Source organism: Aythya ferina (genome assembly GCF_964211825.1).
Source record: "Aythya ferina genome assembly, chromosome: 3".
NCBI lineage: Eukaryota > Metazoa > Chordata > Aves > Anseriformes > Anatidae > Aythya > Aythya ferina.
The window spans coordinates 19,775,410-19,790,556 of record NC_140298.1 but is presented as its reverse complement, the minus strand read 5'-3'; the positions used below and the strand labels follow the sequence as shown (position 1 = coordinate 19,790,556).

Here is a 15,147-nt window from a genome sequence, read left to right as displayed (position 1 = left end):
GTGGTGAACTTTTAACAAGGCTCTTTGCTGTAGTTTCTCTTTTAAACTAGGTAATAACTATGTACGAATAAACCAAATAACATTTTAGTATGAAGTTGTGTGAATTACAACCATAATGATCAAATGAATGGTAGTGTTGAACTGCTACTAGAGCAGGATTTGTGGAAGGTGTTGGCCTGATGAGGACAGTCCTGAGTATTCCTGTCTGAGTATTCTCTGGAACATGATTTTGGTGTAAACATGTCGAAAACTGCCAGCAGCACCATTCAAACCAAACCCAGTACCACCTCTTGGAAGTTCTAAATAAACTGACCAAGTTCATCTGAAGGCATTAGCCAAGGGAATGTATAGCCTCTGACAGTCAAATAGTTAATGTCCCTGTGATGTTAACATTTATTTAGAGCTCTATATTTCTTTCTGGTGTAATATAGTAATTAAAAACAAAGCAACAACAACAACCACAACTGCTTATGTCGTCTTGTCCTCAGCTTGGTGAGTGTGCTTGCTAAAGCAGAAATTCTATGTTTTAGAAAACATTCACTGTTTTCAGATGTGCTGTCATACTGGGAAGGTTTAGGCAAGGATAGATTTTTTTTTTTTTTTTTTTCTGGTGATCAAATAAAGCCATGGGGAACATGTGTTTTATCCCTCAGAAGAATTGAACAAAAAGTCAATGTGTGGAGTTTCTATTTTTGGATGCTCTTGTTGCATGCTCTTAGTAACAATAAATTGATGATACAGAAGACAGACACCATATCACACCCTCCAGCTATCCCTGTTTCCCTATTGAAACATTCATTACTTTATATTGTTTTCACATTGCCAGCCACTGCTAGTTATTGTTTTAAATTGCTAGCACAGAGCTTGTAAATTACAAGATATTCCTCCCAGACTAAGGGCCGAGTTCTGCTCCCCTTGTGATATTCAGTGGGATTGCTTGTGCTTCTAGCATATAACTCATAGAAACGGTGAGAGAACTCAGCTTTTAAATTATTATCCATTGCCAACTTACAGTATATTATACACATAAAATCCTTGCTAAACAAGTGTTACGAAGTGTATTGAATTATGAAAAGTCTGAAGAAATGTGTAGTGCATAAGAATAAAGCATCTGCATTTATGATTAGAAAAAACAATCACTGTAGTTACAAAAGAAAAACATGAAGAGAAATTAACTTGTATAAAAAAAAAAAAGGACTGTAAAAAAATGATGTACCCTTCCCCATGCTTAAACTAATCTATCTGGAAAAATACACAGCCAAAATTGTTTTTCTAAAAAATAAAGAGTTTATCTTTTCTAAAAGTTCGTGTTTCCAGGGGCACCTCACAGGTGATAGGAGAGTTTTCAAATGGTGATATCTTGAAAGCATAAAATCTCTAGAAATTTCAACTAGTCTGAAAATCATTCTTGTTCACTAAAATAATTTATGATTTATGGAAAGCTAAAAATACTGTTATACAGCAGACCTGTAGTAATTTTATATCTGTTCTCTGAATTATCTTTGTGAAGTCTTAGGAGCATGGCTAAGACTCCCTTCCCTCATTCCCTCTCTTTCCCACTTTTTCTCACTTCCCATAAGATATAATGTATGATACAATATGGTGATATGATATATAATATAATATATCTAATATAAATGTGGTATATATTTTCACCAGCCCCTGAAGATGTGCAACCAGCCACAGCAATATCCTTTCCCACATTCTTGCTGATGAGTTGGAGCCCTCCAAAAACACCAAATGGTATTATTATACAATATATTTTATATATGAATGGAGTACCAATTTATTTTGGAAATGGGACCCAATATGCTGTAACAGGTGAGTTCTGTGCTAGGTAGCATATCAGACGGGTGTCTCACAGTTGCTGTGAACAATTGTATAGCTGACCTCTTCTAAATTTTGCATCCATGACTATATTACTCTTCCTCCTGGTTTTTATAACATATTGCCTAGAATCGACTGTGCTGAACTGCACTTTCAATAAGACAAAACTGAAATGTGAACTAGTTGTGTGCCATCCTTCAGTTACCCTATTTAGAAAGTCTATTGTTATTATCCCAGTTGATTGTGGAGGAAGCCAGAAGTCAGTATAGATAGAAAATATAAGCAGTTTGGACTACACTGTGAGGTTGACATCTCTGTTAGCATGATCATAGTGATGTCATTAATGCTTTGGTGTCGAGACATTTTCCCATTTAGGTTGAAATTACGCAGTTGTTCTGCTCCCATATTGACCCTGTTAACAGCCTCTCATGCTAACGTTCATCCTCCCTGCAGGTCCTTTGTGAACACCACCTCTGTTATTTCTGGTGAAAAGTGACTAAGAGGCATTTCAGGCAAAGTATTACCCGCTGAAATTAAAGCATTTCAGATAAAAAAAGCAAAATAAATTTAATATTACCTGTATGCACTTTAAACCATGATGGGTTCCATTTGTTTGAGAATTCTTCATAGAACTCTCTGCTGGGACTCAAAGATTAATATTATCATGGAGTATCTAAGTCCTGTTCTGTGTTATCCTCTTTCACAGGACCCGAGTCAAGTTCTTGGTGGTTTTACAACTTTTTCATTTTATAGCATCCAGCTCTCAAAACAAGTAATCTCTGACCATTGGAGACAAGAAATAATGTACAGATTTATTATTTTTTTTTCTCATTGTTGCCCTTAGATGTTAGAGAGCCATTATGTTGCTTTCCTGAACCTTCCATGTTTAACTTGCTTGTTAAAAGCCTAAACAAAGTAGTCTACCAATAACAGGTATAGGGTGTGTCAATGACCAAGTTATATCAGTACTATTAAATGGAAGCTATATGACCATTATTTTGCAATACAGTGAAGTGTGATCATCTGACTTTCTATTTTAAAATAATTATTGTTATAGCTAATTAAATATCCAAGCTATTTGTTTGGACTGAAATTGTTCATATTGCACAAACACACACAACCTTAACTGGAAGTATCATAGCAAAACAAAGTACTATTCTGGACCCGTCAGAAGTTGAATATGGTAAAAAGTACAAGTAAAATTAAAACATTTTGTATTGGACAACTTGGGGGGAAGAAGGATATCAAGGCCCTACTCTTTTTTAAATGCAAGGCCTTAAAATTCAAAGCTATTTCTTCATCTTGAGTTAGTATGAAACATATTTAAAAATTCATATGGTTCAAATTTCTTTGCCTTGCACAGGCCATAAGCTACTGGTGTGGTGGGTCAGTTTTGACACTGAAAAATGAATCCAGTTAGAGAACATCCTGAAGGCTGTTGATGATCACTGTAATAAATAGTGCACTCTTTAAGTCAAACTTTTTCATTCTGTATTCAAAGGTAATGGATTTTTCGTAACCATAGTAACCTTAGTGTATTTCTGGATAAATACATGAGGTACATACATTCTGGTTTTATTTTTGAATATAAACTACCACATTATGTATTACTAATAATATGAAAAATAGTATATAGGTTAGCATAATGACAGCTCAAACTAGTATACATTTTTCTTCTGAAAAAAAAATAAATATTTATCAAAAGTATAGGTTCAATTAATTTCTCCCCCATACACCCAGTTTTCTGGTATTCCAGTAGTGCAATTTATCTTTTTTTTTTTTTTCTTTTCAAGATATCCATTAATCTCTTATGGCCATCCCATAACACTATTCTTAAGAATTTTGAAGTGGAAATATTTGTACTTCCAATCTTATTAAAATCATTATTGAATGTTCATCACAGGTAGTTTTGCTGGTGTGTTAACTCCCAGCTGGTTATAAATTGGCAAAGAATGTAAAAGCCTAATGGGGAAATGCTCACCATAATACATTGTGTTTGGTTGGTTTTATGTTCTAGTCAGATTGTATTCTGGCCCATAGCTGAAATTAATGCTTATTAAGAAATTACATTCAAATAACTTTGCTAGATGTTCTTCAAAATTTTTGAAGAGGATGAATTACATTTCTGATTTCTGATATTTTACCTCTAAGTCCTGAATGATCACATGGAGATTTTTCAACTATTGCAGGTTATATTCAGCTAAACTATTCTATGGAAAAGTCATCTGGTTCATAAGCTACCTAGAAGAGCTTTTGTTGCTTGTATCTGGAAATGACATATTTTTTTCTAGTGTAATTTTTGAAGGTTTTAGTCCTATTGAGCATTTATAACTTCTATTTCAGTTAACTTTTTAGGCAGACATAAGTCATAAAGTGCACAGAGAATCTTGCATATTGCCACCCAATCCTCTGTGTAAAAGAAAGGAACAGTTTCAATCCCTGAAACATAATTACAGCAGGAAATGTCCTGGAAGCCCACAGAGCTAGTCTGGCATTGGAATTTGGACCCCGTGAAGGCAATTGCACTGGCCATCACACAGCCTGTCTTTCAGTTCTAGACTCTGCAAGAAGGGCAAGTCTCTTCAAGTTGAAATCCCAGCTTTCCCCCCAAGTATGCTGGTGTTCAGTAGGACACATTTTCTTTTCATCTTCTTCCCAGATTTTCATCTAGACTTGTAGTGTTTCCCTTGAAAAGAAGGCTAGTGAATGAAGTCATATTGCCCTGTGCAGTAGCCACTCTCATCCCCAGCTCTGGACATGGCAAAGAGATCAGACTATTTTCTTTGGATCCATTTTATTTAGCTGCTAGTTTCTCAGTGCCTGAGGGGGAAGAAGTGAGCCAGCATGCTAGGATTTGGGTCACCAGAAATCCCAGTCACTCTGAATCAGGTCAATTCAAGATCTTGCCTAGATGTGTATAAGTCTTTAAATTGAACTTTGGCTTCCTTATAAAGCCCATAGAGCCCAATATTTTATTTGCAGGCTACAAGTAAAAAAGCTATAACTTTTTTTTTTTTTTTTTTTTTTTTTTTTTTTTCTTCCTTCCTGCAAGAGCTAAAGCTTTATAGTAGAAAACAGGGGCTTTTGACATTCCAGTGTTATACATGTCTCCTTCGTGCTTTTTGGTATTTTTAGCCTTTCAGCATTTATGCTAGTGGTGCTGGTGACTTACTGCCACAATGTAATACATTAATGACCCTAAAGAGAGAGAGACAACATTCATTGTTTCTGACACATTTCTTATTCATTCAACAAAATGATATTCCTAATTTAATAAATATACGGATGAGTTCCTGATTTTTTGTCTATACCAGAAAGTCATAAATTCTCTGTGTTTTTTGAAGTCCTGTATTTATTGAAATGCTTTGTTTTAAGTCCTTTCTTTTTTGGAAGGCATCTGTTCTGCCTAAAAATTAGTGCTTCACTGTCTCTCAATTCAGACCATGGAAAGTATAATCAGTTTACGCTCATTTTAGTTAATCAATAACTTGAGGAGGGATATATTTTTTTCAACACCATAATCACAAATACATTGTTAGCTTAGTTTCTGCTGTTGACAGTTGTTGAGGGCTTGAAATACTCATTGATTTTCATGGAAATCCAAGTGTTTGTTTTCTCTAGGTGTTGAGCTATAATTAAAAGGGAAGCCCTTTAAAAGCACAAATGGCAAATGTCCACTTTACCATGTTGAAAAGGAGCATCCATTAGGCATCCATCAACCATTAATGCCTTTAAATATTTTCCCCATATCGACAAATTCAGTTTCTTTGTTATGAGTAATAAAGCACTGAAATTTAGCTAGCCCTTGTACCACAACTCCTTTGTGATCTGTTTGTTTTCTTCTGCTTTTGCCTTATGTGGTACTTGCTCATGTAATCTGGGTGCTATTTCACATCCTGAATCCCTGTGAAGCCTAAAATTTCCTGTTGGTAGTGGCCTCCAGAGATCTCCAGGTGGAATATAGGCTTAATGAATCTAGCTCCCTGGTTTCATGCTTTCAGTTCTTGTGTCTGAGAGTGCAGACTGAGTATAACCAAGAACAACAGCTGCAGCCCAGGAAAATCAGTGAGTGTCTGCCCTCCAAATCTATGTACCTCCCTGTTCTGTGGAGACAAGTTAGCAGCAGTGAGGAATAACTTTTAGAGTTACCTTCAAAACTCTCTTAATACATAGACACTGATCTTTGAAAAGCTTTTGATTTTACAAAAAACTTGAGTTTATTTTTCCTGTGGAGGGGAAAATATACTTTTTTTTACCCATCCAAACACTTACAGACAATACTGAAGTTTCTACTTTGAATTGTGGAGCTTTCTTAATGTAATGCTTTTTTAATGTTTTTAGACTTAAGCAAGATATTATTTATTCTTTCTTTATTTCCTTTTTTTTTTTTTTTTTTTTTTTTTCTTTAACTTGGTCTAAGAAATCTCCCACCTGCTTAGATGAAAGAGAAATCAGGGTGGGTTTTATACTGAAAAGTGAGATGGCAGTGGCCTAAGCTGGTTGTGCCAATACCATGAAGAAAGCTTTAATATAAGCAGAGACCAGATGTGACCTAAATAACATTGATAATTTGATATTGCTAGGCATATCTAGTATGTATATAGCTAATATGCTAATATTATCAATATAAATTATTATTGCTAAGAAACTTCAGAAAAAATATGAGTCAAAATTCTTAAATGTTGCACATTTGACAGACTAAGAAAAAGTATGTATTATCTAACCAGTTTACAAAGCAAAACAACTTTGTAGATAACTTTACGTGTGTATATATATATATAAATCTATCTTTGCACAGAACTTGGAATTGAGGATGTGCATGTCTACATTTCTGCAGTACTAGAATTTTCCTAGCAGATTCTAATGGTTCTCATCATGACTCTTTAAACTTATTTTTCTCTGCCAACCTTAGAAGAGAATTTCCAGTGTTTCAGGAAAGAGATCCTATAATCTACAAGGGCAGATCCTCAGCTGACTTAAAGCTGTATAGAGTTACCCTAAATTACATCCCCAAGAGTTAAAACTAACTAACTAAATAAATCTGATTACTGTGACAAGCTGTAAGTTTATGGGTAAAATATTAAAGTGAACCTTGGAAAAGTCTTCACACTTTAGTATAAGAACACAAACTAAACTTTTGCTTATTCAAATTGTTATTTGACCTGAATGTGGAAAGACCAGGATAAAATGGAAGCTTTGTTTTTCTCTGAGGAAGAAGCAGATGTTTGACAACTGTGAAAACACGCTTAATGTATCTGAACTTAAAAAATGAGAGAACCCAAAATCAGTATCTGTATTTTTTCATGTTCCTATAAACCTGTAGTAATTATAGTAATACACTGTAGCCATGCACACTTAATAAATTTTATTGAAAAAATAGTGTTTTTTTTTTTTTGTTTGTTTTTTGTTTTTTTTTACTTTTTATCCCTGTGGCTACTGCACATTTTAAATGAAAGGTCATTATAATAAAAGCAAAATCCATCATAATATCAATGTTGTACTAACTGTAAAGTAAAGCAATTTGAATAAGAGAAAATTCTTGGAATTATGTGTAGAGGATAATTGCAAGAATCTGTTTAACTGAGAAGAAAACACTTCTTATGTTAGGTTAAGATGTCATTCTCATGGTTACTATTCAAATAATTCAGAGGTACTTTGATAACAATCTTTGATATCACCAATTTCCAACCCTAAGGATTTGCGTTCCTTTGGTTTAGGTCCTACTCAAATATGAAAGAGACAGTTTTTGCCTTGAAGGACAAAAAATAAAAAATAAAATAAAATTCTGTAGTCCTCTAGCATGAGTTTATTTCCCATCTTCTAGGTTGCAGTGTAATACATATATATACCAAGTGAAGCATGTCTGTTCATTCACTAGAATGTTTTGGAAAGAGTGGTTTGCTATCCAATACAACATTGATGACAGATTTATGAATATTCTAACTCTGAATTTCAGAATTCCTCAGTTATCTGTGAAGCAGAGACTTATTTAACTCTATTGTAAGCAATGAAAAGTCTTTGACTTTTAACAGTTTGAATTGGTTATCTGAAGTGTCTAGCATCTGACCCAACAAGCTATGACACAGTGCCTTTTATTTGCATGTTCTTGCTACAGTTCCAGGCCCATCACTTATATCTGACTTAGTATGATATCCAGGTGTTAAGGCATATAGGAACAGGATGACATACAAAGAACACCTACATCTGCAGGTTTTATTCTGGCCCAGTTATGCATTTAAGTAAACATATATTGGTGCACCTAGCACTAGAGGGCAGAGCTCACCAGTCTTATAGAAGAAGCTGCCTTCCTCTAAAAGTTGTAGGTGTATAAGAAAAGCACATTTGATACACCTGAATTGGCAACACTGACATTGCCAGTGACCGGTACTATCGTAATTAATTCTGCAGACCTAGAATGCAGATTCAGCAGGCACAAAACCAAAGGGCAAATGGGCTGTCTAAAGTCTGGCATCCCTGTATTTCAGCTTCAGACAGAAAGATCTGCTGCACTCATTGGACTTAATAATACAGATCTGGGGAATTTAGAAGGGGGGTGGTAGGGTAAGGGTAAAAGCATTATGTTTATTTGTAGCAGCTCTGTTGTATCATTTTCTATTGCAGTGCATTAGTGCAGTGTTAAATAAAATCTGCTTATTTAAAATCCTTTTAAATAGTGTTTAAATATTTCCTGCTGATACAATCTGCTAAAGTAGTTATCCTTGCTGCAGATTTCAGTTAACCTTGTCGCAGATATTAAGCCTGAAGCTACACAGACTTTTAGGGACCTTGATTATAGAGCAAAACCTAATGGTGTCATTATAAAACCACAGCTGGACAAGCTTCTGGAGTCCTTGTCCTTTGATCAGATTTGGGTAACACAGCAAGCCAGGAGAGAACTCACGCTAACCCTGTTGGAATTGTGGAGCTCTCAGGTTGCTTGAGTACTACTTTCTAAAAATTAAAATGCAACACAAATTATAAAATGAAAGAGTGGTACCTCCCAATCTTCTGCAGATACCAGTGCAAACTGGAGCAAATACCTTCTCCAAAGCTGATAGCTGTAGAACAGGGAGAATTCTTTTTTTTTTTTTCTTTTTTTTTTTTTCTTTCTTTTTTTTTCCTTACTCTTTTCAGTTCTAGTAGTCTTGGCTATGGGCTCTGCTTTTTAAACAAAGAGAAGAAAAGCATTGATTTCAAGGCTTGTCTAAATTCCCTCACAAGAATTAAAACCAAGTAACCAAATTTAAAATGTTAAAATCCCACATTGTTCAGAATTATTCAGAACATCTTTAGAATTAGGTGTCAGAAGTAGATGTCAATTAGCAGAGCTAAGGGTCTCTTCAAAAGACCATGCATACTGAGGACAGATTTAAATCAAGTGTTTGTTGAGTTCTGTTTGTAAAGTATGACCTATTTACTTATTTATTTATTCATTTTTACTATACCAAATGGAAGAGCTTGCCATCCACATATCATCTTGGAGGTATTCTGCTGTTCTGCACTGTCATGTGGATTTTCAGGTCTTCTCAAGACTTCATCCCTGCAGTCAACAGCCAGTTCTTATTTTGCCACGTTTGCCTGTGTGATCCTTTCTTGGGCAAACTGGTCTAATGTCATTTATACCTTGATTTCCTCTGGGATTTCTGAAAGATGCCATCTGTTTCTCTGTATTCTTTCATCAGTAAGAATTTCATGTGGGGTCCTATTATGTGACATGACCTCTTTGTAAGCAGTAGAGGCACAGTGACCCTTGTTTCCTCTTAAATAGTGAGAGGGGTCTTCTTAGATTTCTAAGAATTGGAATATGCTTTCTTGGTCAGGTTGTGCTCATAGCCTGAAACACTTTTTGTGGGAACTTATTTTCTGCAGCATGTGTGGCAGTTATAGTTTGTCTGAAGCTAGTTAAAGGAAAGTGGTAGCTTGTCTTCTGTTTTCAATTTTGCTGATAAAAGAGATCCATGGGGTTAAGTGAAGAGTTCATTCAATCACACCTTTATTAACATAAGTACCTAAGAAGAGCATCAGAACCTGCAAGGTTTTTTGTTAAACTTACAAATAATGTTTATAGGTAAGGAAAAGCATCTCTATTTTCCCAAGAGATTTTTTTTTCCAAGATCATTTTTGCACCCTCAGTAAATGGTTTATGTTTAGTTTCAGGCAGTGCTGGCCTCATGTAAATAAAGATGTGATGTGTCTTGCAGAGATGGACTAAGGCCAAACATGCTGCTATCTCTTGGTATCCATTCATAGGGATCTATCTCACTTATCTCTAACTTAATAGCCTTGGAAAGAGTGGGGTGGTCTTTTTGATATTACAAGCTGCATAGTGAAGCTACTCTCTAGCATTTTCCTTATGCCACAGAAAATCTGCTCATATTTCTCCTTGCTCATTTAGGAGCATTTGGTCTCCTGAACTACCAAGCACTATTTCATTTAAGACAGATACGCTCTTCTATGCTGCTATTACATGTTTATCAGCTGTGATAATTATTCTATATAAGCAGTACATGTATTGCTCTTTAATTTGCACCTTTCACTATCACTAATAGGATAAGTGGTGACAAACTATAGTCACGTAACATCACAGTAACACTTCCTGAAGGTCCCCAGCCAGGGGTTCCTCTTTTCCTTAGTTATACTAACTGAATGATCATGTGGGTGTTGAGTCATTAGCCATTATTAAACATTTTTAGCAAGTTAGTAATTGAAAAAAAAAAAAAGCTATAATGAGACAGTTTTATGAAAGGTGAATTTTTAATATTTGCATATGTTTTTGCCTTGCTATTTCAATTAATTTGAAAGCAACTTCCCTCAACTGACATTAATAAAATGTTTCACCAATTGATGTCTTTTTCTGTTACTGTAGGTCCAGATCTTTGTGTATTTTGAGTATTGATTCAAGATTGATTTTAAAAATATTTGATGGTTGGAATGATTGAAGGATTCTTGTATTTTCAAAATCTGTTTACCTATCCTCCTAAGTTAGGTATGCAAAGCATAAACCATGTCATGAAAGGCATTCTGGGATCCTTCTTCTTGAATTGCTGCCAGATATCTAACCAAGGTTTCTACACTGATCACCTTGTTTACGTAAAACCTAATAACCTTTTAGTCAGTATTGAACTCTATCATGCTTTACACTAGTCTTCTGTGAAATACTGTATTTTTATGACAGTCTATTTCTAACTGAAGCTTTTTACATAAATTTTAGTTTGAAAACTGGTGGGGATTCTCTCTCTCTCTCTCTTTTTTTTTTTTTTTTTTTTTTTTTTTTTTTTTTTTTTTTTCCCCTCTACATTTTCCTGTTTTTCATTCTATAAATAGAGTAGAAATCACAGTGATGTGTTACCAGGAGAGTAACTAGTGCATGGCAAAAATATAAGAAGAATATTAGATTAGTGTACTTTAAATAATGCTTATCCTCATGGAATTAAGATGAATGCAAGTGTGGATGAGAAACATCGTTACTGTTCTAGTAATGGCTTCTGTTGGATACACCATGTTCCTTTATTGTAAGATTCATTTGCAGTATGCATATTTTGATTTATTAATTTTTTTTTTTTTGGTGCATCTGGTTATGTTTATGGCTACATGTAAATAAGCATCTAGATTTCTAATTTCAGAATGGTGCTGTTCAGTCATTTTGGTAAGGGGAGGCACTGCTCATGGTCTGCACATGTAAAAGAATAAGTGATTTTATTTAGAATAAGTGATAATATACTGCCAGTTTTTGGTATCTGGAAGTTTATTATTAGCAATTTATAATTTTAATTTGTGATTTCATCAATTTAATCAATAATGTTCTATATTGATCAATAAATGCTCTTTCTGTGAGCATTTGTGGTTTTCATCAATAGAGATGCATACATATATGCATTTTTACACAAATATATTGGGGAAGACTTTTAATATTTTTATTTTTTATTTTTTCTAGCCAGTGTAAATCAGAGCTGTAATCAGTGCTGAATAGACTGATTCAGTAGGGGCAGCTAAAACACAGCATGTTTAAACTTAGGTTTTGTGTTCAGACCAGACAAACAAGATCTTGAAATCAAGACATCTGTACAGTATTTTGAATTAATTGCTATTTATTTCTGTATTACAAAATACATATAGAATAAAAATGAATATTCCTCATTTGGAAGTTTATGTGTATGTTTGTGGAAACTCTGACAACGTTCGAATGCTTTCTTGATAAAATAGTGGGTGAATAGTTTTGCATCCTCTTTGTTAGAATTATGCAGTGGAAATGGTTATTCAGATGTAACTAGATAACCTGTCTTCTGGGTCCTCATGATAGTCTTGCTCATCTGTCCAGGATCATTGGCTAGACTGGGTGCATTCATACAATTGATACGTAAGTGGTGAAAGCTTCTCCAGTCTGTTCCAAGAGAAATTTTATAAATGAAAGAAATTATCAATTGTTGAAAGTAACTCATGTTGGTACAAAATGGGTTAGCTTTCTTCTGAAAGTCAAATTTCATACTGACTTCAACTTTGGAGCTTACTTATGATTACTTTAATATTGTTACACCTTTTTTTTTTTTTTTTTTCTGATCAAGGAATAATAATTTAATGTAATTGACAAGAATGTCCTTGTGTTTTCATGAGCTGGAGTTCTAGCCGTTTCATTCACTCAAAGTTAAGAATGATCTCCTACATACCTAAATAATTGTGGTGCCTGTTGCTTTTCTAAAAAGTTAGGGTAAAAGTATTTTTTTCTTTGTTTCAACTAACATGTTTTGAGTTTTGAGGTAATAGCTATTGGGGCTTAATACCATTGTTGCAAATTAATTGTGAAAATGTTAGATTGTACTGGGAATTAAAATACACGTATAACTGAAGTCTTTCTCTTAAGTTTACAGGCAAAGTACATAGAATGTTTGTCAAGGAAAACTAAGAATAAAGTGAGGTATACTGAAGAAATCAAAAGATAAATAAATCAGAATTAAGGTTACCAAAAAAAGAGAGAGACAGCTTAACTATGAAAACAGGTATGGCGGAGATGGAGGCAGAATAAACAGATGGCAGATAAAGCTAGAGCATAATTAAAAATATTTGCACACATAATAGAGGAGAAAAAAATAAAATAAAACAAAACACACAAAAAAAAACCAGCTTCAGTTTGAAATGGTTTGGAGACATTATAAGAAGAATTCTTTTACTATAGGGTCTGTCCCTAGTGATGCCTCTGATGCCTCTGTGGGAGGTACATTATTCAGAACAGTAGTGCTTCATCCAGAGAACCAAAATACATTGAAGTAACTAGGTTCAATCAACTAGATTCAAGTAACTAGACTCAGATCATTCATTGTTCCTATACCTTATCACCAGGTAACAGAGTGCTTTTGGAGGTAGAATTACTGTGGTGGAAGCAGCAGGTTCTGCAAAATCCATGGCCCACATGTGACGTCATATAAATTATGGTCACAATAGGCTTTAGTTTGCAGACTTTGGCAGAGAAGGTGGAGATATGAATGGGCTTAGAGATTACCTTGAAATACTCTCCTTAAGGAGACCCAGCTAGAGGTGCAATATGTCATGCTGACTACGAAGTGTAACAAAGGTCCATTTGCAAGTTCTGTGTTCTCTTTGAAGTTGAAAAACTCAGTTCATTCTGGCACCTTCTGAAAGCACTGAGTTAACATCTGCCTCTTACAGTCATGTCTCTGAGTATAGTAAGCAAACTGGGAAAGATGATGCTAATACTGTAACAAAGCAAAAGATTCCCAACCATGAATTCTAAGCTATAGTGTCTTTTGTTTTTTTTTGCAAGAACAAGAAGAAAAAAAAAAAAAAAGGTACAGTACTTACAAAATCTAAGGCTAAGGAGGGAAAACACGCACATACACCTTTGTGGAGCAGTGGGACTGAAAAGTATACCGTGTACAACATGCACAAGATTGGAGTGGGAGAGGATTGGGGTGAAATTCAAAAGTCTCTTAATTCACACCACTTGTGAATTATGCATCTCTCTCTCACTAGTAGGCGTAAAAGCATAATTCTAATCTGTTCTTATTACTTATTTATAATACGCAGTAGAAAGTAAATTCTATGCCTCCTTTGTACAAGCTTAACATGTGAGTTACGATATGCAAATATTCCAGGGAGCCTACGTAGACAACTTTCTTGGCATAGCACTCTGTTGCCAATTAAAGGGCATAAACTTAAAACAATAAATTAAACTGAGTCTTCCCCACCATTTACAGGAGGAATACAGACAGGATGTAAGAAATAAGGGAGAGGACCAAGAGATAATAAGCACATTCATCTTGAAATAAACTACTCTGAGTTGTTATTATTTATGATAGTTATTGTTATTAATAAACTACATGTGGGATACAGAAAAAGCCTGTAACAACCACTGAATTTATGAGACTGGGGACAGATGCATGCTCTTTCTTTTATATCACTGGCACTGATCGATTTGTATTTTTCCCTGATGATGGTTTATGCTATTATAACTGTTTGGTGGCTCCTTACTATTGAGTTATGGTTGCAAAGCACTTCACAAACGAGAACAAGCCTCTGAATGTTATATCCTAATCTGCACATCCTATAGATATGCCATAATACAGAGCTGCTGACTGTACCACCTGTGATCTCTGTACCCACAAACATGATTTATTCTGGTAATCCCAGTTTAATGCATCACATCAGATTGTGGCAGTTATGTTATCTGATGACATTACTGACACTACATGACATGACTGGGTAGTGCAACATGTCAAGTTGAAAAAAACTTTGGGCTTTGGGCTTTTCATGGATTTTTTTTCCTCCTTTACTATGTGTGTGTGTTGAAAAAATATATAAAGCAAATGAATTAAAAAAAAAAAAAAAGCAAAAAGAGGTATCAATAATTTACACCAACTACATAACTACATGTTGACCATATCAATGACTCAACAGCTGGGGCTGATTGCTCTGGTAAGAACAGAGGAGAACAGGTAGGAGTACAGTGTATTTTACAATGCTGATAATTCTGCAGCTGACTGAAAACTAGCTCAGCTTTTGTGGTCTTGAAACAGATTAAACTTGCTGCTAAATGTCTTGTCTAGGAGTAATGCTCAGAAGCTGAGTCCTCCCACTATTCCTATTCAAGCACTACAGTAATATTTTAGGAAAATCTTTTATTCTTTGACCATAATTCAGATATACAAAACTGCTCTGGTCGTGGAAAGGCAATAGTATCTCTTCTGCCAAAACTCTTAAATCTCATGATGCCTTGCCTTGATGGTGAGAGTTGTTCTCTAATCATCTTGCATTGGAACTGTGCAAAACAGTGGAACAAGTTACCCCTAATGAAGGTTTGAAATACGT

General features: G+C 34.8%; 1 protein-coding gene across 1 annotated transcript in view; it reads left to right on the top strand.

Moving 5' to 3' along the window:
* The window catches only part of USH2A (usherin), a 417,498-nt gene that overhangs the window by 199,679 nt on the left and 202,672 nt on the right, over positions 1 to 15,147 (top strand). Inside the window, exon 32 of the mRNA XM_084512774.1 lies at positions 1,660 to 1,821. Coding sequence (XP_084368900.1) covers positions 1,660 to 1,821 — 162 coding nt within the window. The remainder of the gene's footprint in view (positions 1 to 1,659; positions 1,822 to 15,147) is intronic.